Below are 18,278 nucleotides of genomic sequence, written 5' to 3' on the forward strand. Positions count from 1 at the left end.
GCTAAGAAGAATTCAAGACCTAAAACCTTTAAACCAAAAGTCTTGAATGATTCTAAGCCACATATCTTGAAGCCTAAAGTTCTGAAGAAGGAAAAGTCCTTCAGAGCTAACCCCAAAGAACCCATGAAAATATGTGTACCTAAGTCTGAAATTTTATATGCTACAGAAACACTTTATGGGAGAACCAACGCTTCAGTCATGGTACCTGGACAGTGGTTACTCATGACACATGACAAGAGAAAAGCACATTTTCCAAACATTAACACTGAAAGAGGGAAGAACTGTGCGATTTTAAGAAAACCATAAAGGCAAGATTATTGATACATGTGTTGGAACAAAATTTGTTTAGCAATAATAATCCTTAAGAGTTTTGATGATAACAAAGTATTAAAAATTGTCAATTGGATATGCTAATATTTGTTCAAGTGTACAGGACTATAGACAATATTTGACATCTTAAAATTGGTCCTAAAAGAACAAATAAAGAGCAAGTATATCAACACAAAGGGAAGCTTAAAGTGTCTGAAGAAAAGTGCTCCTGAAGACAAAGTGCTTCTAAAGTGATGACGTCATCAGAAGCTAGTTCATCAAAAGCAAGTTCATCAGAAGCTGTGTATCACCAGAAGCTGCAGTTCATCAGGAGATTGAACTTATAGTTTCAAAAGTTGTTTCAAGGATTCAATCTCGCCAGAAAATTGCAAAAGACTTGGAAAGTTAACAACGGCTATTTTGAAAAGCATTGGATGCTTATTCCTCAAGGAACATTGACATAGTGCGTTTGTACGAAGTGTACAACCACTATCTGCACTACTCTGTTTTTGTCTCTGCTACAAGACAAGAATAACAGCTCTGCCTGCAAACAATGTTTATACACATTGGGAACACATTTGAAATTGATCCTTCATAGGACAATAACCATATCAGGCAAAGGATCAATGGTGAATTATCAAAGCTTCAAACGACTCTATTTTGGATGTGCTGGCAATTCAACGTCTCTCTTAGACCTCTATATAAGGGACTGAAGACACAGAGTTTCATAAGAACAATAGTACCCACCAGCTAAGCAAAAACTCTATTGAAATTGCTCTTCACTTCAAAGTTCACTTAGAATTTCTTAACAAAGCTCACATCTTAGGAATTCTATAGTCTTTAGAGTCTGTATCTGATTTGTATTGTGAACACCACTGATTGTATATCAAGTGTTCAACCTCAAACATTTTTCATTGTAATTCTGTTTGAATTTAGAAGTCTCTTGCAGTTTTGCTTGAGCAATAGAAGTCTCTTGATCTTGTTCAGGAGCATAGGAAGTCTCTTGCAGTTGTGCTTGAGCAAGTTGAAGTCTCTTGCTAGTTTTAGCAGTGAACAATTGTAATCAGATATTACATAGTGAACTCCCCTTGGAAGTGCAAGGGGGACATGACTGACTTCCGGTTTGTGGAAGGAACCTGTATAAATTGTCTGTGTCTCTCTTCTCTCTTTCTCTCTGTTCTTATCCGCTGCATTTAGTTCTGAAAATCTCTTCAGAAGTAGAATTCTATCTGCTTGTTTCAGATAGGAGAAAGAAAAGAAAAAGTTAACACAATTCAACCCCCCCCCCCCCCCCCCCCCCCCCCTCCTTGTGTTTTTCTCACCTTCAACATGGACTATTGGTAATTCTTCTATCTCTATCAAAAATGTCTGGTTTGATGATGGACTGAAACATAACCTACTTAACATTAAGTCAATGTTGTCATAGTGGTGATGAACTGATGTTTGATAAGAACATTTGCACAGTCATCAATGAGTCTAATAAATCCATTGTTTTCACCGGAAAGAGGAAAGACAATGTTTATAAAACTAATTTCTCATAATTGATTAACCGGAATGTAGTTTTCTATCTATCAGTGAGTAATGAAAAATTGCTTTGGCATAGAAGTTTAAAACATGCTAATTGGAGATTAATATCTAAACTTAGCAAGTTAAAATTTGTTTGAATTTGTGCTTCCATTCGCCATAGTTGATATCTTGAATCGAACCATTGCTCACAATTTCTTAGGATAAATGCTTCTTTTGTGATAAATATCGAGTGAATTGTGAGAATAGAGAAAAAAATTGAAAGTGGATTATGATGAGTGTAAAACTACTTTGTTGGTTCAATTTGAGCAATAAGAGTTACTATCAACAACAAAGTACTAACTTTAGCTAAAAAATACTTGCATAAAGCTTAACAACTTTAGCTAAAAAATCACAACAAAGTAACTAACTTTTAAAGCTAATTTTCAATCCAAGTTACTATCAACAACTATGAATTATTGAACTTTATTAAATCCAAACACAGCGCACTAATTTAAATGATAAATGAAGGGCTATGCTATCTGAAAATTGAATGTTTAAGTTTGATCCAAACCAGATTTTTCTTGCATAATGACAATCCATAAGGATATGGTAACTAACTTTCTCAATATTGTTGTAGACTCTACGACATAACTAATTAGTAGTTAAACCCCTTTGGTTTAGTTCACTTCTCAATAAACCCCCTGTAAGTGAATCATTCATAACTCTCCATAAAATATCCGTATGTCTAGGAATAGTTTGCAGGTTCCAAATAGTCTTCCAAAAATTTGATATGCTAATAGAATCCAAGGATACATGCTCTTCCTTCCAGCCTTAAATTTTTTTTTTCTTCCATATTCTATCTATAAGAAAAAAGAGACACTTCAAGACTATTCATAATAGTATGCACCAGATTCAGGAGGACCCCCAAATTAGGAAACCCCATAGTAATTTGAGTGTCCTCAAGAAATTGATCCATTCTACCCTATCTTATGCATTATTCATATTTAGTTTAATCCAAACAACACCTTTTTTTCTTCCTTCTTTTTGTGAATTTTAAGGTAATGAAAAGCTTGATAGGCAAAAAGAGTGTTATCAAAAATTAATCTATTATGGAGAAAAGCACTTTGTTGTAGACTTATAAAATTCGGAAGAATAGTATTAATCTTATTGGCTATCGTTTTGGTAACAATTTTCACAACCACAATGCTGAGAAAAATAGACCTATAGTCAGAAGGAAGTTTTGGGTCATTCTCCTTGGGAAACAAACATATAAATGTGTAGTTGATATTACAAGGACCTCCCATGTTATTGAGAACAGTAAACACATAATTAATAATATCTGGACCAATAGTTTCCCCTTTAAGATTTATGAAAAGAGTTGTGAGTCCATCAGGGGTAGCATTGCTCTTCATTTGCTTAATGGCTAAGCCAACCTCAGCAGCGGTGAAATCTGATAGCGCAAAATATATTCCTTGCAGTGCAAGTTAGGTTTTGTTTATGAATTTAGGGTTGACAAATTGAGAGAATTTAGAGAAGAAGAAGAAGATTAATGATTGTTTTAAAATGTGAATTTCATTAAGTATTGAAAACTAGTTACAACATGCTTATCTAGAGCTTATTCACATGACTTGCTTAGCAAGCAATGAGAAAACTAACTTAACTAACTTGCTAACTAGTAGCTAAGTCATCTAACTAACTTGTATTCACATGACTTGCTTGCAGTGCAAGTTAGGTTTTGTTTATGAATTTTGTTGTTAATTGGCTTCAAATTTGTGGTTTGGAAGAACAGAGAAATCGTGACGGTGACACGATTTCATCAACGTGTGACAGGGCCGCAAGTGCACGGCTATGTCGGTTTTAGTATAAAAAGTATCGTATCCACAGAGACCAAATTAACAAGTACCGCTTTCTGTTGTTTCTATGTTTATCTAAGGCGAGATAAAAATATGTTGGAATTTGCACGGAATAAAAAGGTTTTTAATTAATTAATGAACGGGTAGAGACCAAAACGACGGTTTCCGTCGACTTCCATCACTCACGTAAATTATTGCGCTAATTAAATGGTAACGAGAGAATTAAAACTTGTAGAAATTATCGAACAAGAGACAATGTTTGCTTTCGCAACACGTTGTCGGAACTCTTAGACATGTAACCCCCTACTTTCGTAGCGTATAATTACAGGCCTAATAATTTCTTTTTCTAAATTCAATAAACTCTTAATTAAAAGAAAAGAAATGCTTTCGCTTTAACCTTTTCAATTAAAAACTTGATATTTTTCTATGTCGGATATCGTTTTCGCTCTTTCGATGTGTAAACGATATCTCTGTGACTCTACTTTCGTAGTAGACTTTTAACAATTGCAAAACAGAATTTTTCAAAACAATTTATTTAAATTCTCGTTACACTGAAGAAGCGCATAATTTACATGAGTTCCGTCGACGGAACCTCGTTTTGGGCTCAAATGAGACTACTCGTGCATAATTATATTAAACATACAAACTGTTAATTGATTCATGCTAAAAGGAAATGAATTACCTGTAAAAATCTGGAAACTTTAATTGAGTATAAATCCCTCGAACAATTTGATGTGAACTGCTATGTAAGGAACCGTACTGCAGAACTTAAGCAAATATTAACATGCTAATGAAAACAAGAAGCAAAAGAGGCAGCTGCTGCCAGAAACAATTCAAAGTAATTTGATATTGAGAACAGTCAAGCCACGCAGCAATTTATATATATGTATATATGTGGAACACGGCAATAAAAGTAACAATAGCAATTAACAATTGTAATCAAAGTAGTGCAGCAATCAAGAAATTGATTTCGTAATAGTAACTTGTAAATAAAGAGAATGGCAACAATGGTAATGGAAATATATAATATGGTTATGGAATTATATAATATATAGTAGCAGCAATAAAAGAGAATAATACGAATTGGAATTGAATATTGGAATAATTGAAACAAAGTAGCAGCTATGTGGTGGCTAACATGAATTCAAAATGGAATAAGGGTTCTGAAACTAGTTACGGCAGCTAGGGTTTCTGAAAACATAAAATTGTACGATAGCCAAAAGGTTTCTAAATACTGAAAACTAGAGCTGAATGGTAAAACTATAGCTAAAAACGTGACCCCCTTCTTCTCATCAGCTGAGCCTCTTTTATATCATTCAATCTGCAACTGGATTCCTCATACTTGTGCCCAAAGATGTGGGAATGGATTGGGATAAAATCTCAATTTTTTAGGAAGCTTTTGTTGCTGAACGCGTAACCATTCTGTCTTGCTGATCTCAATTGGGTGTGACATCAGCATTGTTATCGCGATTTTCGGGTGTCAAGTCATTAATTAGGCTTGAACCTTTCAATCTTTGATATTCTCTATTTTTTCTTGGGAAGGGCAAAATTGAGAAAAAACCCTTAGAGTCTAAGTTCGGGGGTCGTTTTCGCTACGGGAAGGTGTTAGGCACCCGGAACGATTATGGTATTCCATAAGAACCGTTCTCCTAAGTTTCTTTCTACGCTTTATTTTTGTTGCCTACTTATTGAAAAAAAAGTTTTATTTGAGTGAAGAATGGGGGAAAGAAGATGATTGAGATTTTATTTTACTTGGCTTGGAGGAGTTTTAACTCATTGCCTACGTACCCTTTTAAGGGATCAAAACCAAATGTAGTTCATTCTCGAAAATTGTTTCTGTTTTTGTTGGTTGATTTTAAGTTTGAAAAAGGAATTTTGAAGAATGGAGATGAGAGGCCTCAAGGGCATGAGATTTGGAAAATGTGAGGTGTAAGTAGTTATTTTGCAAAACAAAGTCTAAGTATGATTAAAATTCATTAAGATTTTTTACTTAAGAAAACAAAAGGAAAATGAGGAGTTTTGACTCCTATTTTAGAAAAAAGGTTTTCAAGTGAGGTTATTCACATTTTTTGGGAAAATGATTTTTGTCTAAGCGTTGTAAAACCTAAGCATACATCTAAACATACATTCCCTAATCATGCATCTAGAAGATCCATGTGGGGTGTGTGCATGTGTCGGTGCTTGTGTCGGTGTACATCATTTATAGTGTCCATAGTCCTTTACATCGAGTCCTAAATACATGCTATGGTCTTGCAAGAATTTAAAAGATGAATTTAAACTAGCCTAAAATATTACATAACCATTGGAAATACCAAAAAGGAAAATTGCAAGAAATAAAACCTAATCTAGTAGAAATGAGAATGATGTGGTGAGATGCTATGAGATGAGTGAAACATGAGTCAACAATGTTAGCAAAACAAGATGAAAAATATAGCATGAGTGATAGAAAAAGTAATCAATTGAATATGAAATACAATGGTGAAGAAATGGTGAAAATAACCAAGACATATTGAGAAGAAAAGTTGCTTAACATGCAAGAAACACACAAATCATACCAAAACAGTAGCACAATCATAAAATCAACATCACATTTATCATAAAATTGCATACTAATTGTTCATAACATGTGCCAAAACTTATGAAGAAAAAATATGGCAAGAAATTCACAAAATTAGGCCAAAAAGAACAAATTAATCAAGAAAATAACACCTATATTTTTATCATTTTTTAGCATGTGAAAAGCATCACAAAAAATACCAAAAATGAATTAAAAACAATAGGAATTTTTCTAGAATTTTTGAGGGAAAAATTGAGCAAGTAGGGGTTCAATCAGCAAGAAAACAAGGTGTAAATAGCAAGAAAAAAGCAAAAACGTAAGAAACTGCAAAGAAAAAGGCCCAAGCCCAAAACCTAAAAGCCTGGAAGCACAGGGAGCGTTGGATTGATCCAGGGAGGGAAACCCTAGATCCAACGCTCAGGATTGAAGGGATTGGACCGGTCTTGAACCGGTCCGGTTCAGTTGTCTATATATACATGCTCACACCGGTTTTTTCATTTTGACAAGTTCTTTCTCTCTCTTCTCTCAACCTAGTGAGAGAAGCTCTCACCTCTCTCTTCTTCCCTCTCGCCGGATTCTGGAAAAAAGGTGGAAGATCTTCATCTTCTCCGGTGAGGTTTGTTCCTCCGGCGTGGTGGCCGGCCGCCCAAGGGTGGCGGCGCCGCCGCCAAAGTTGAACGAACTTCTCCGTTTTCAAATTTTTTTTTTATGTTTTCAGATATCCTTTTTTGTCCTGAACACGAATATGGCGCTAGATTTTGCATGCAAGGTTCGAATCAACACAGATCTGAGTTTTGTGTTCGCGGTTTTGAAAATTTTAGGTTTTCAATTTTTTGAAAGAAACTTCTAAGAAACTCACAGATCTACGTTGATTTGTTCTCGTTGATACTTTGAAAAGAAAAGGAGAAGGTTTACACGTTACCTGAGTTTTTAATCGGAGATTTCAACGGAGATCTTCGGAAAACTTCGTCTTGTTGTTTTATCGCTTTGAAACCGAAAATAAATCGGTGTTTTCCACTGGTTTGCTTTCTTTATCTTCTTCGCCGGTTTGAATCTCTAATTCTTTTCCTCTTCTTTTTTACTTTGATCTCTGTGATCGGTGCTTGAGTCTGCCGTCAACAATGGCGGATTCGCGCCTTGAATTGCAGAGGTAAAGGTTCAATGATGATGATTCTATGTGAATCTCTGAGAACCGTGATGAATTTGATTGAATCTGTGTTGATTTGTGATGATTTTGGTGGAATTTGGAAACGGTTAGGGTTTGAGTGTTCTTGGTGTTCTTTGTGATTCTGGATTTTGATCTAACTGAATGGAGAGAGAGAACTGTGATTCTGTTTGTTGAGGTGGCGTGGAATGAATGGATCTGGCCCTGACTTGTACAGTGATTGCACCTTTTATAGGCTGCCATGTGTGTTTCTGAACCAATGAGAAAAGGACACCTGTTTTGGACTTAGGGACTCTTCTGCAAAAAAGAAAAATGAAAGGACTGAACTGCAATATAAAAAAATGGACTGAAATGAAATTTTTAAATGTTTTGGACTAAAATGCAAATTAAAATAAAATTGGATTAAAATTGGTAATTTGAAAAAACGTAAAGTGAAACAGAAAATAAAATCAACAAAAGGACTAAAACGAACCAATTACTGACATGAGGTATTTTAAAATACATCCCTGTCGAAATTTTGACTGGAAAAGACCAAAATGCCCCTAGGGACTAAACTGACTCGAACTGACTCAGATGCAATTTTTGAAATGATTTTTAAACAAAGACTCAACAATGATTCGTACAGACAGGTTGAAAAGACTCAGAGGCAAACACAGGGACTAAAATGGGTTCCACTGCAGGAAATGACCAAAATACCTTTTTGTATGATTTTTTGAAATAAAACGCAAGAAAAGTAATGCGATGTTTCTGAGAGTTCTTAAATGACTTGTAATGCAAGAAAAGACAGACAGAGGCAGTAAAATACGCTTGAAAATAGAGTAAAGGTTCAGAGTAAAATAACAGAGAATTGACAAATATCAGTGTTAGAAAAGAAATTTGAACGAGTATTTTTAGGTCCAAAATCAGGGTATAACAAGCATGATGTCATTACTAGCTCAAGTTGCTCTTTTCACCTTCTTCTTGATTCTTTTACTTTTGACACCCTCGTTACCTGAAACACAACGAAATACTAGCTAGAAGACATGCAAAACACAATAAATGACCCGAAAATAAATAAAAATTAAACTATTTAGACAACGTATTTTGCGTGTTGTCAACGTGTCACGATTTTCAGGCAGTGAGCATGGCTTTTCAGGGTGCTCAATCGTGCACGATTTTGGGAAAACGTGACACGATTTTCAACTTGAATGACACATTTTTAGGATAAGGTTGGTCGTACCTTGGGTTGTACGCACCAATCGTGTCACGATTTGGACAAACGTGACACGATTTTGACAGCTGAAGACTGCTATATAAGTGTTCTTATGCAGATTTTGAAGGAGAGTTTGGAGAGAGAGAAACTTGGATTACAAAGGAGGTAACTTTAGGGTTGAGTGTCTTTGTAGTGAGGATCTATTGGGTTGGGAAACATTGTAAACACCTTGGGTAGTGAGATTTCACCATTGGAAGGATCAAAAAGCTTCTTTTTGTGTTTTCTCTTAGGATTCATTATTGAGAGTGTTGGTGACACAAAATGGGTAGAAATTAGGTCTTGTTCTTGTGTAAGCTTATAAGTTAATTTCTTGTAACTCTTTTGTAACACTTTCATCATAGTGGATTGGAGGGCTGCTCTCTCCCCCAGATTAGGTCATATTGGACCGAACTGGGTCAACAATATTGGTGTGTTTGTTCCTTTCTTTCATTGCTTATGTTTATTGCTTTGATTATGCTTGTAGTTGTTAATTGTTTCAGATTAAATATTTTACTCACTGATTGGGTTTGAACCGACCGAGACCTCTAACTCATTTACTCTTAGCTTAACTCGGTTCATCTATCCATACCTTTGTAATTCCTTTCATGTTCCTTTTTTTTAAGCTTAAATGCAATTTCACTCTCTCTATTTTGATAAAACTGCAATTTTAATCTCTCTATTTTTAATTACGCAATTTTAATTTACCATTTCATAAATTTTGACTTATAATTTTAATCATCAATTTGATGATGTGGAAATGACATAGATGAGAGGGCATTAACAAAAAATGTCAAAGGAAAGCCATGTCATATTTAATATCATAATCAATAACTTTTTTTGCCAATAGTATAATCGGTTATTATTTTCTACAATTAAAATTAAAGAAAAATTAATTTAATTTATTTTATTACAAAACTCTTTGAATAAAAACAAGATTAAGAACATTTTAATTAATTTTCCTACTTTATTGTCCATTGATTTTGTATTGGAAAAAAACTCAAGTCTCACGTCGGACACAAAGACTCTTGATAAGAATTTATAAAGACATGACACTCATCACCTTACTAACCGGTTTTGTAAGAATGAGTTAGACCTCAATTTCAACGCTTCCCTTGGTCAAGAGGCTCAATTATTTATTCCCTAGGTGTTTCTCAACCCTAGTTTCTATCCCAAAATGAACCAATCCTTAACTTTTGTTTTTCTAAAGATTCCCTCATTTGGTAAACCCTAATTTGCCTCACTTTCACCTCTTATGTGTTTCTCATGCATTTCCACCCCATAAATCCCTCCACAAAAGACACGAACCCTTTTCCAAGAGTCCGCTCTTTTGGTTCCCCAAGATTCACGTATTTGCACAAACTATCTAAAACCAAAACCTGATCCTTGAATTTATAGAGTTCATCCAGCCCTTAAAACTTGGTGACTAAGAAAACAAGAATCTCATGCATCCGCGTTGCGAGCCTTCACCTCGCGTCGTGAGATAGACAGTGGCTAGACACCCTGCAATCCTTCGAGCATCTGCATCGTCAGTCATTCCTTTGCGTTTTTAAGGCATATACAGCAACTTTTTCATGCATCTGACAAAGCTTAACTTAGCCATTGTAAGTAACTTTAAAAGGCTTACTTAGAAGTAGTGTTTATAAATAGAGGCTATAGAGGCAAAAGGCTTATTTAGAAGCGGTGTTTATAAATAGCAGCTGAAGCGGTTTGCTATAACGTTATTGCGTAGTGTAACTGAACAAACTGATATTCTTTCGCAATACGCTATTTAGTACAAAATACCGTAAAATAATGTAGTCATGCTATAGCATTGTTGCGTAGCGGATTCGGAACAAATCGCTGTTTCTTTGTGATCCGAAATCGAAAAAATATGAGTATCTTGCAGTGAGTAGTTGGATTTTGAAGTATAATGACATTAGAGTTGTTTGTATATTAGGTTATCTGTTGATGAAAATATTTTCTTGACTGGTTATTTTACTTAAGAAATTTGCACTAGTGTTTAGCAGGGAGTTAGTAGAACTATTAAGTTTTGAAATAACCTAAAATCAAGCCAAATGGGTGGAAGATGTCAATGGTACACTTACACTACTAGATCTACATACTGCCATTCATGAAATTACCAATGACTCATTTCTAAAAGAAAGCTCCTTTTATTTATTTTTGTTTAGTTTGACTTACATAACCAACATGAGTGCACTTATTTTATTTTTTACAAACATGAGTGCACTTGAAACTTCAACGGCATTATTTTAGTGATGGAGATTGATAACTATATATATATGCACTTCTTTTCCCTGCCTTTGCTACTCAAAATCTCATATCTTTGAAAGTGTGCATCTCTCGACACAAATTGTTTAAAAGTGTATTTGAGACTCCAATGGCTGGGAAACAAGAACCCCTTACATCTAGAGCTTTATGTAACCATTTTCGATCAACCACTTGAGACTCCATTTGTTATTCTGACATTTATAGGACCAAAAAGCCCATCCAAATGTTGCACGAGAATATACATCCATTTGTGTTTGGACATATCTTTGGTAGTCTTGCATAGACGCACCTTGTATGCTCCATTCAGCCGTCCATTCCCCTACCAAAATAGAAAAGTAAAATCATTTAGATATCCTCAATATATATATATATATATATATATAAAACTATCAATAAAGTAAACTATTACTGTAGTTTAATTATTATGCATAAGTAGTGTGTGTGTATATATATCAATGAATGAGTGTTTCATGAAATATATAGACCAACTAACATTGGCAAGGATTTGGTTATTTTACCTACAAAACTAAGAGCATTTGAAGAAGAGAAACCACTAAGATCCCCGGCTCTGTCATTTCTTATGAAGTCAATATTTTGTTGAACATTCATGCCATTGAATTTGTCCCAAAACATATTGTAGTAATGCACATCAAGGACTACTTTATCAAAGCCTTTGACAAATGAGAGAAGAAGTTTGGAATCTGTGGCCAATGGGTTTGACATGATCACATAAGTATTTGGGATGTATTTCCTCACAACATCATAAGCTAACTTGTAATAGTTCTTGAGGCTATCTTGATTGACACCAAGTGGCTCATTCATCAGCTCTATTCCTCCTAAACTTTTTCTATTATTATATCTGTAAACAAGTTCAATTCATGTATAAAGATATCAGTTTCGAGTAGGTAATTCATTTGGTGAACTAAGTTTTCAAACAAGAGATATGTAAAGTAATAACACTACTAACTTACAGATATTTTCTTATGAAAAAAAGAAATGAGAAATCAATTACATGTGTCATAAAATGTTTTTATTTTCTTGAGAAATCAATATAAAAAAAGAATTGACAAATCAATTACATGTGTCATAAAAGAACTGAGAAATCAAGAAAACCAATATTTTTTTACTCTTTATGGAGTTATTTGTATTTTTTAGAATATGTTTAGATATATAGATACATAACCTTTTTGCTAAGAACTCTATGACAGAGACTGTCTGTGGAATGTATGAATCATCCCATTCTGTATATCCATCTCTTGTCCCACTATGCTCAAAACCATTTTGAGAACCTTCAATGGCATGCAAGTCCACAATCACTTTCATCCCATGCCTACTGCAAGTTACAAAGATATACTTGATTAGTAGTTGATTCTTGAATCAGATACCAAGTTTAAAAAAAAAAAACACGTGTTGTTTAATGGCAAGAGTTTAACCTTTTATAACTTAAAAGTATATAATTTAAATCCGCTCAATGACTATTGCAGTAAAATGACGATTAATGTTACTATAATTAATAAAAATTCTCTCTAACCCAATTTTATTTAAAATAATAGTAATAATAATGAAAATGAAAGTGAAAATAAATTGAATGTTGCACTAAAGGGCACGTTACATGTTATGTGTTACAATTTAAAATTTAAATACATCTCAAAGACTTACTATGCCCATGTGAAAGCATTGTCAAGTGCTGCCAAAGCTCCCCCAACAAAAGGCTTAGGTGGATTTGGATCTTGAGCTATCCACCATCCAACAGGTATTCTCACTGCATCTAATCCATTTTGTGACATAAATCTGAAATCATCTTCAGTTATGTATAAATTCCAATGCTCCTGCAAAGCAAACAAAGTTCAACAAAATTGATAACTTCCAATCTAGCAAGTTTACTATTTCTCATGAAAATGCTCTTAGATTTCTTACTCGCATAACTTGAGGAGCTCTATTTCCATAACCATTAGTAAGTTGGTACTCTCCTTGTAATGTGTTTACAATTGTCATATGAAAAACTGATGGATCATTGTCATCCCAATTTGTGCCTTGATAATCTGCAATCACTGATGTCTTCGATTGAACCTTCACACATATATGATCAAGGATTAATAACTAAAGTGTTGGAAATGAAGAACAATATGTATATGTAATTATTAATAACTTTGTTAGAACACTAGCAATAATAGTGGAAGTTGGATAGAATAAACACCTTAGCAAGAGCTAGTGTTGGTATGACTTAAAAATGTTCCACATTGGAGTGTCATACTACCTAGTAATTGTTTATATAAGTTGGGAGTGGCTACAAGGATGTACTCTTGGGGTACACAATTTTGTGAATCGGTGAGCGTTTAGAAATTATACATATTTCACACACGCGATGTTGTCGTCCGTCCAGGCTGGACTTGGGTCCAAAAGAGATTGTTTTTTTGTCAATTGAAATTGTTAAATTAATTTTTATTACTTTAATCATTATTCAAAAGTGTTTCATTTGTAACAAATAAATTTGTTACGATCCGATCCAACAGAGTATCTAGAAGGTTCCGGATATATCCACACACGAAAACAAACGCGGTTTGTTTTAGAGTTAATTCATTTAAATACTCTGTTTTTTGTTACGAACTCTTCATATAAAATGAGAGTTCGTCTCACTTATTCTTTACACCGAAATTCACAGTTGAGGCTTCATGTGCTTTTCCTCTCTTCTCCCTTTTTCAACTTGTGTTGACGAGTCATTCTTCTGCTCCTTTCTGTCCCGTCGGTTTCGAGTGTTCTACGTACGGCCATATTGAGTGGTTTAATCGAACGATTGATTAAACCATATTTTGAGGGTGTTATTTCTCGAACGATTACTTACGGTGCAGTACGTAATCAAACAGGTGAACTTGGTTGTTTTATCCTGGAGGCGGCGCGGTTGTTAATTTGCCTTGCACAAACTCAGGTAGTGTCGCGAAACGTCTGGTAGATTCGATTTTATTAAAGGTAATTTTTTAAAATTCGAAAAAACAACAAACTTAAACAGCAATATTTCACTATAAAAAAAAGGTTAGAAACATTCTCTTTCTAATACTCGTAGAAAAATGTTAGAAACACTCTGTTTCTAATATGCACTCTTTTATTAGATTAAACTCATGTGGGTCTCACCACTTTATGTAAAATTTATTTTTAGGCTTAAATATGTCTTTCGTCCCTGCAAATATAGGTCATTTGAATTTTCGTCCCTGAAGTTACTAATCCTTCCAATCTGCCCTTGCAAATATTAATCATTTGACTTTTGGTCCTAATTAGGTTTTTTTGCTGAGGTGGGCTGTCATTAGCGACGTGGTGCCCATGTGGCAAGTGATGATTGGACGTGGCGATTTGCTTAAATAGGTCTTTCATCCCTGAAAATATAGGTCAATTAAATTTTCGTCCCTGGAGTTACTAATCAGATGTAATTAGGACCAAAAGTCAAATAAGAGAGTAAATATTAGAAAGAAAAAAAAAAAGGGCGCATAACACTCCTCATTATAAAGAATGTTTGAAATTAAGAATTTCTACATAGGAAGAAAGAAAAACTCAAGTGTTTATAAGCAGTGGAGAGTTTGAGCCTCTTGGTTTGATCTTTTTGATCATGAATCTCCACGGTAAAAACACAAATTAAACCACTACTGTCAGTCACACTCCAGTTGGCTATGTGCAATAATCCAACCAAAAAATTTGATAGAAAATTAGACCACAAAATACATGAAATTTTTCCAATTATTTCTAGATTAAATAAGATTTTCATCCCTATAAATATATCAAATTTTGATTTTAATCCCTAAAAAATAAAATGAGATGTTTTCATCCTCACAAAAAATTTTGTTTTATTTTTAATAGAGTGCCAAAATATGAGACCAATGTCATTTTTTCAAAGTCTCTGATATCTATATTAGTAACTTGATTTAAAAGAATTGGTCTCTTAAGATTACATGAATTGATTTAAATTGATCATTAGCTTGAGGATGTAATAATAAGTACCTGCAAAAATAGACCATTTGATGCTTTGATTCGAATTTTGAGGGGATCATCATTATTCCTTATAATCTGAAATGTTTCTAGGTTGCTAGGTGAACCTGAAAAAGATACAATTGTGCTGCCTCCAATAGTATTTAACCCCACAAATTTTTTGTTGAACACCCTAAAATTGAAGGATGAATCACTGACCCTCCAAAGCTGCAAATGAGCCAATAATTAGAACTTAACTTACCAAGTTTAATCAAGACAAGATTTATAAATTTACTAGATATATACATTACATACCCTAAATGTTTCCCAACCAGAAGGTGAACTACGGTCGGCTACAATGGTAGTTCCTCCCCCATTTTCAGCGCAAAGATATGTCTGGAACTTTCTTGACATGAATTGTACTTGAGTTCCATCCTAAAATCATCAAATATCAAAATCTTAACAACGGAGCATTAAATATCTACTTTCTTTTAAAAGTTTATAAGGTTTTTAGAAAAAAAATAATTATAAGTTAATTCAAGTAGTTTATAACTTACCATTATTATCTCAATTTAATCCTTACAATCTAAATTAAAACAATATATTAATTAAATATATGATTTTTATATCATTTCATATTTATAAATTAGTTCAACCACCAATTTCATCAAACATTACAAATTTAATCAGCTAATTTATTTGTTATCAACTTTAAACTAACTTATCACTTATCCGTTATAAGTTCATCCGCTTGGTCTATTTCCATATTTAGCTTAAAATTAAACTAGACAATGATGAATAAACGAGGAAGGTGTATATTTTGAGAGAAATAAAAAAAAAATTAGAAATGATATAAAAAATAAAAGATAAAATTAGAAAGAAATAAAAAAAAAAAACACATCCAAAATTCTATCTCATTTTTAATACTCTCTCCGGTATATTTATAAGCAAAAAAATAATTAATTAGATTCATTGAATAACTAGTGTATCTAATCTATATAATGGTCAGATACATTATTTATAAGTTGTTTTTTGTTTATAAATGTGACTAAAGAGATTAATATAAAGGCTAAACTGCACTTTTCGCACCCTAAGTTTCAAAATGTTTCGATTTTAGCCCCCTATTAAAAAAATGGCAAAACCCTGATGTTTAGGAAAATATACTCTTTTGACCCCCTAACATAAGGAAATGTGATCTTTTGACCCCTTATCTTCTCAAAAAGTTGCGATAAGGGCCATTGTTTTGGGACATGTGGCGTCTTCTCAGCAATTTTGTGACAAAAGGGACTAAAATTGCTATTTTTTATAATAGGGGACCAAAATCGCAACATTTTAAAACTTAGGGAGCGAAAAGTGCAGTTTAGCCTAATATAAATACTCAAAACTTATTATTATATTAATTACTTTGTCCGCCCCTCTTTAAAAAAAAAAAACTACTTTGTCCGCCCTAACGGATGAAATACTTATTAGAGTAGTTAGATGAATTATGATACTTATATTAATAGAAAAATGTGATCAATGTTTTGTTCACAATATTCTTTTGTTTTTGTTTTTAGTCAAGTAGCCTATTAGTTAAAGTTCGCACAATTTAACTGTCGAGAAGTGGAGTGTCCGGGGGTTCGAACCCCGGCCCCTACATATAAAATGCAATATCCCTACCAATTGAGTTAAGCTCACGGGGATCTTGATCACAATATTCTAAAATAACTAATAATATTATTCTATTTTTTTGTGTTAAGAGTTCGTACCCCAGACCTTGCATATATTATGCATCGTCCCTTTTTTTTTTTTTGTGGTGGCCGAAGTTCGAACCCCGAACCTTGCATATATTATGTATTGTCCATACCAACTGAATTAAGTTCACGAGTACCATCGTCCTTACCAACTGGGCTAAGCTTACGATGACTAATAATATTCTTCTAAAAAAAAACTAATAATATGTTTGAGAAAATCAAATATTCCAAATGAGAGACGTAATATAATATAAGAAGAATATTGAAACATATAAAATGATTTTTTTTTAAAATATACCAAGAGATCTTTGTTGACAATTCCGTCAAAGCGAGATGGTTCCATCCATCCTTCAGCAACAAGCCAGTTTCCTAAATTCACAGCTTTGTAAGCAAACGAAAGAGAGTGAAGACATGAAATACATAAAGCCAATAAGAAGCTCAAATAATACTTTCGATATTCCATTTTTTGAATGATCCTGAGTTGGCTATCACCAAGGGCACTATTTATAGCCTCTGATGAAGCTTTAAAATATTGATCAATAATATTTTTAAATTAATGTTGCTCCACATTGTCTTATTCTTATTTCCTAGTGTCAAGATGGATGCCTACTAACAATGCATGATTTTAATATTTTAACCAAAATCAGGGGCGGAGCTAGGTTTTATACATCGGGGGACCAAGTCTTAGAAAGTATAATTTTAGTGTGTCCTATGAACCCTTTGTTGTATCCTCTTCAACAATCTTCTCAAAGATATTCGAATACGCACATTGAGGAATCAAGAATAGACTTTTCTCATCTTTGTTTTTGTGTTCATGATGTGTTGCCATATATGTATTACTGCCATTGTTCTCCAATGCAGGGTATGCCATCATTCACGATTTCAGGAACATCTTGAAATCTAAATATGACTTTAATTTGCGACGTACCATATTATTTACCAGTGTTAAACAATAGGACTAGTTTTGATTATTACAAATAGGATTAAATTAGAAATCTTAGGATATGTTGTGCAATCTTTTTTCAAAAAATGTATGAATGTTCATCATATTTATAGGTTGCTTTATAAACAAGATGAAGAAAACTGTTTTTGTATGAAGATAATTGTCTTTCGACAGAGATAAGTAAAGAAAATGCAAGTAAAATACTTAAAAGTTTAAACGCAGAAACTTGAACAAAAGGTAAATTGCATTGCATTAATGTAAAGGTGATTAGACAAATCAGATTTAAATACATTATGTGACTCGTTTCTCTGGACGCTGGTACTTTGAGTGCTATAATTCAATAAGGGATTTGCGACATTTTTTTGTTATGAAAAACTACTATATATACATATAGAAAAAATAACTGCAAAGACCTAAATTGCTATAAACTGCATGTCTTCGTCGAGAACTACATGTTTTCCACGTGTCTGAGAACTACTATATATGTATAGATAATGGAATGATAAAATTACAATGATCGATGTGTCTTATATAATATGAGCTAACTAACAACTAACAAACTGAAAATTCTCAACAAACCTTAGAGACTTAACTAACTTGTCCTACAAGTTACCAATCTAGAACCACTACTAAAAAAAGCAAAATTAGCGAGGGAAATTAGTGACGGAAAAAATGAAATTCCTCACAAATTCCTTGGTCGCAAAATTTAGTGACGGAATTAGAGAGAGATTTTACGTTTTCCCTCACTAATTTTTATTT

At 33.5% G+C, this 18,278-nt stretch overlaps 1 protein-coding gene across 1 annotated transcript; it reads right to left on the reverse strand.

The window, feature by feature from the left end:
- Window positions 1–10,751: 10,751 nt before the first annotated feature.
- Window positions 10,752–17,048, reverse strand: LOC11420316 (probable glucan 1,3-beta-glucosidase A). The gene is made up of 8 exons (XM_024778282.2): window positions 16,875–17,048; window positions 15,159–15,278; window positions 14,877–15,071; window positions 12,807–12,959; window positions 12,549–12,718; window positions 12,073–12,222; window positions 11,408–11,748; window positions 10,752–11,208 (listed from the first exon to the last, which is right to left on the reverse strand). Exons 1-8 carry the CDS (start codon window positions 17,037–17,039, stop codon window positions 11,027–11,029), a joined length of 1,476 nt encoding a protein of 491 aa, XP_024634050.2. The 5' UTR covers window positions 17,040–17,048; the 3' UTR covers window positions 10,752–11,026.
- Window positions 17,049–18,278: the final 1,230 nt, after the last annotated feature.

This window comes from Medicago truncatula, chromosome 3 (assembly GCF_003473485.1).
Source record: "Medicago truncatula cultivar Jemalong A17 chromosome 3, MtrunA17r5.0-ANR, whole genome shotgun sequence".
In the NCBI taxonomy this organism is placed as follows: Eukaryota; Viridiplantae; Streptophyta; class Magnoliopsida; order Fabales; family Fabaceae; genus Medicago; species Medicago truncatula.

Excerpts from the sequence above, each read along its gene's own strand:
- LOC11420316 (XM_024778282.2), bottom strand. The coding sequence starts at position 17,039 with ATGGAATATCGAAAGTATTATTTGAGCTTCTTATTGGCTTTATGTATT. Across the intron at positions 15,279-16,874 it reads TTGTCAACAAAGATCTCTTG|GATGGAACTCAAGTACAATT; the intron begins GTATATTTTAAA and ends TGATGATTTTAG. Across the intron at positions 12,719-12,806 it reads GAGCTCCTCAAGTTATGCGA|GAGCATTGGAATTTATACAT; the intron begins GTAAGAAATCTA and ends TTTGCTTTGCAG.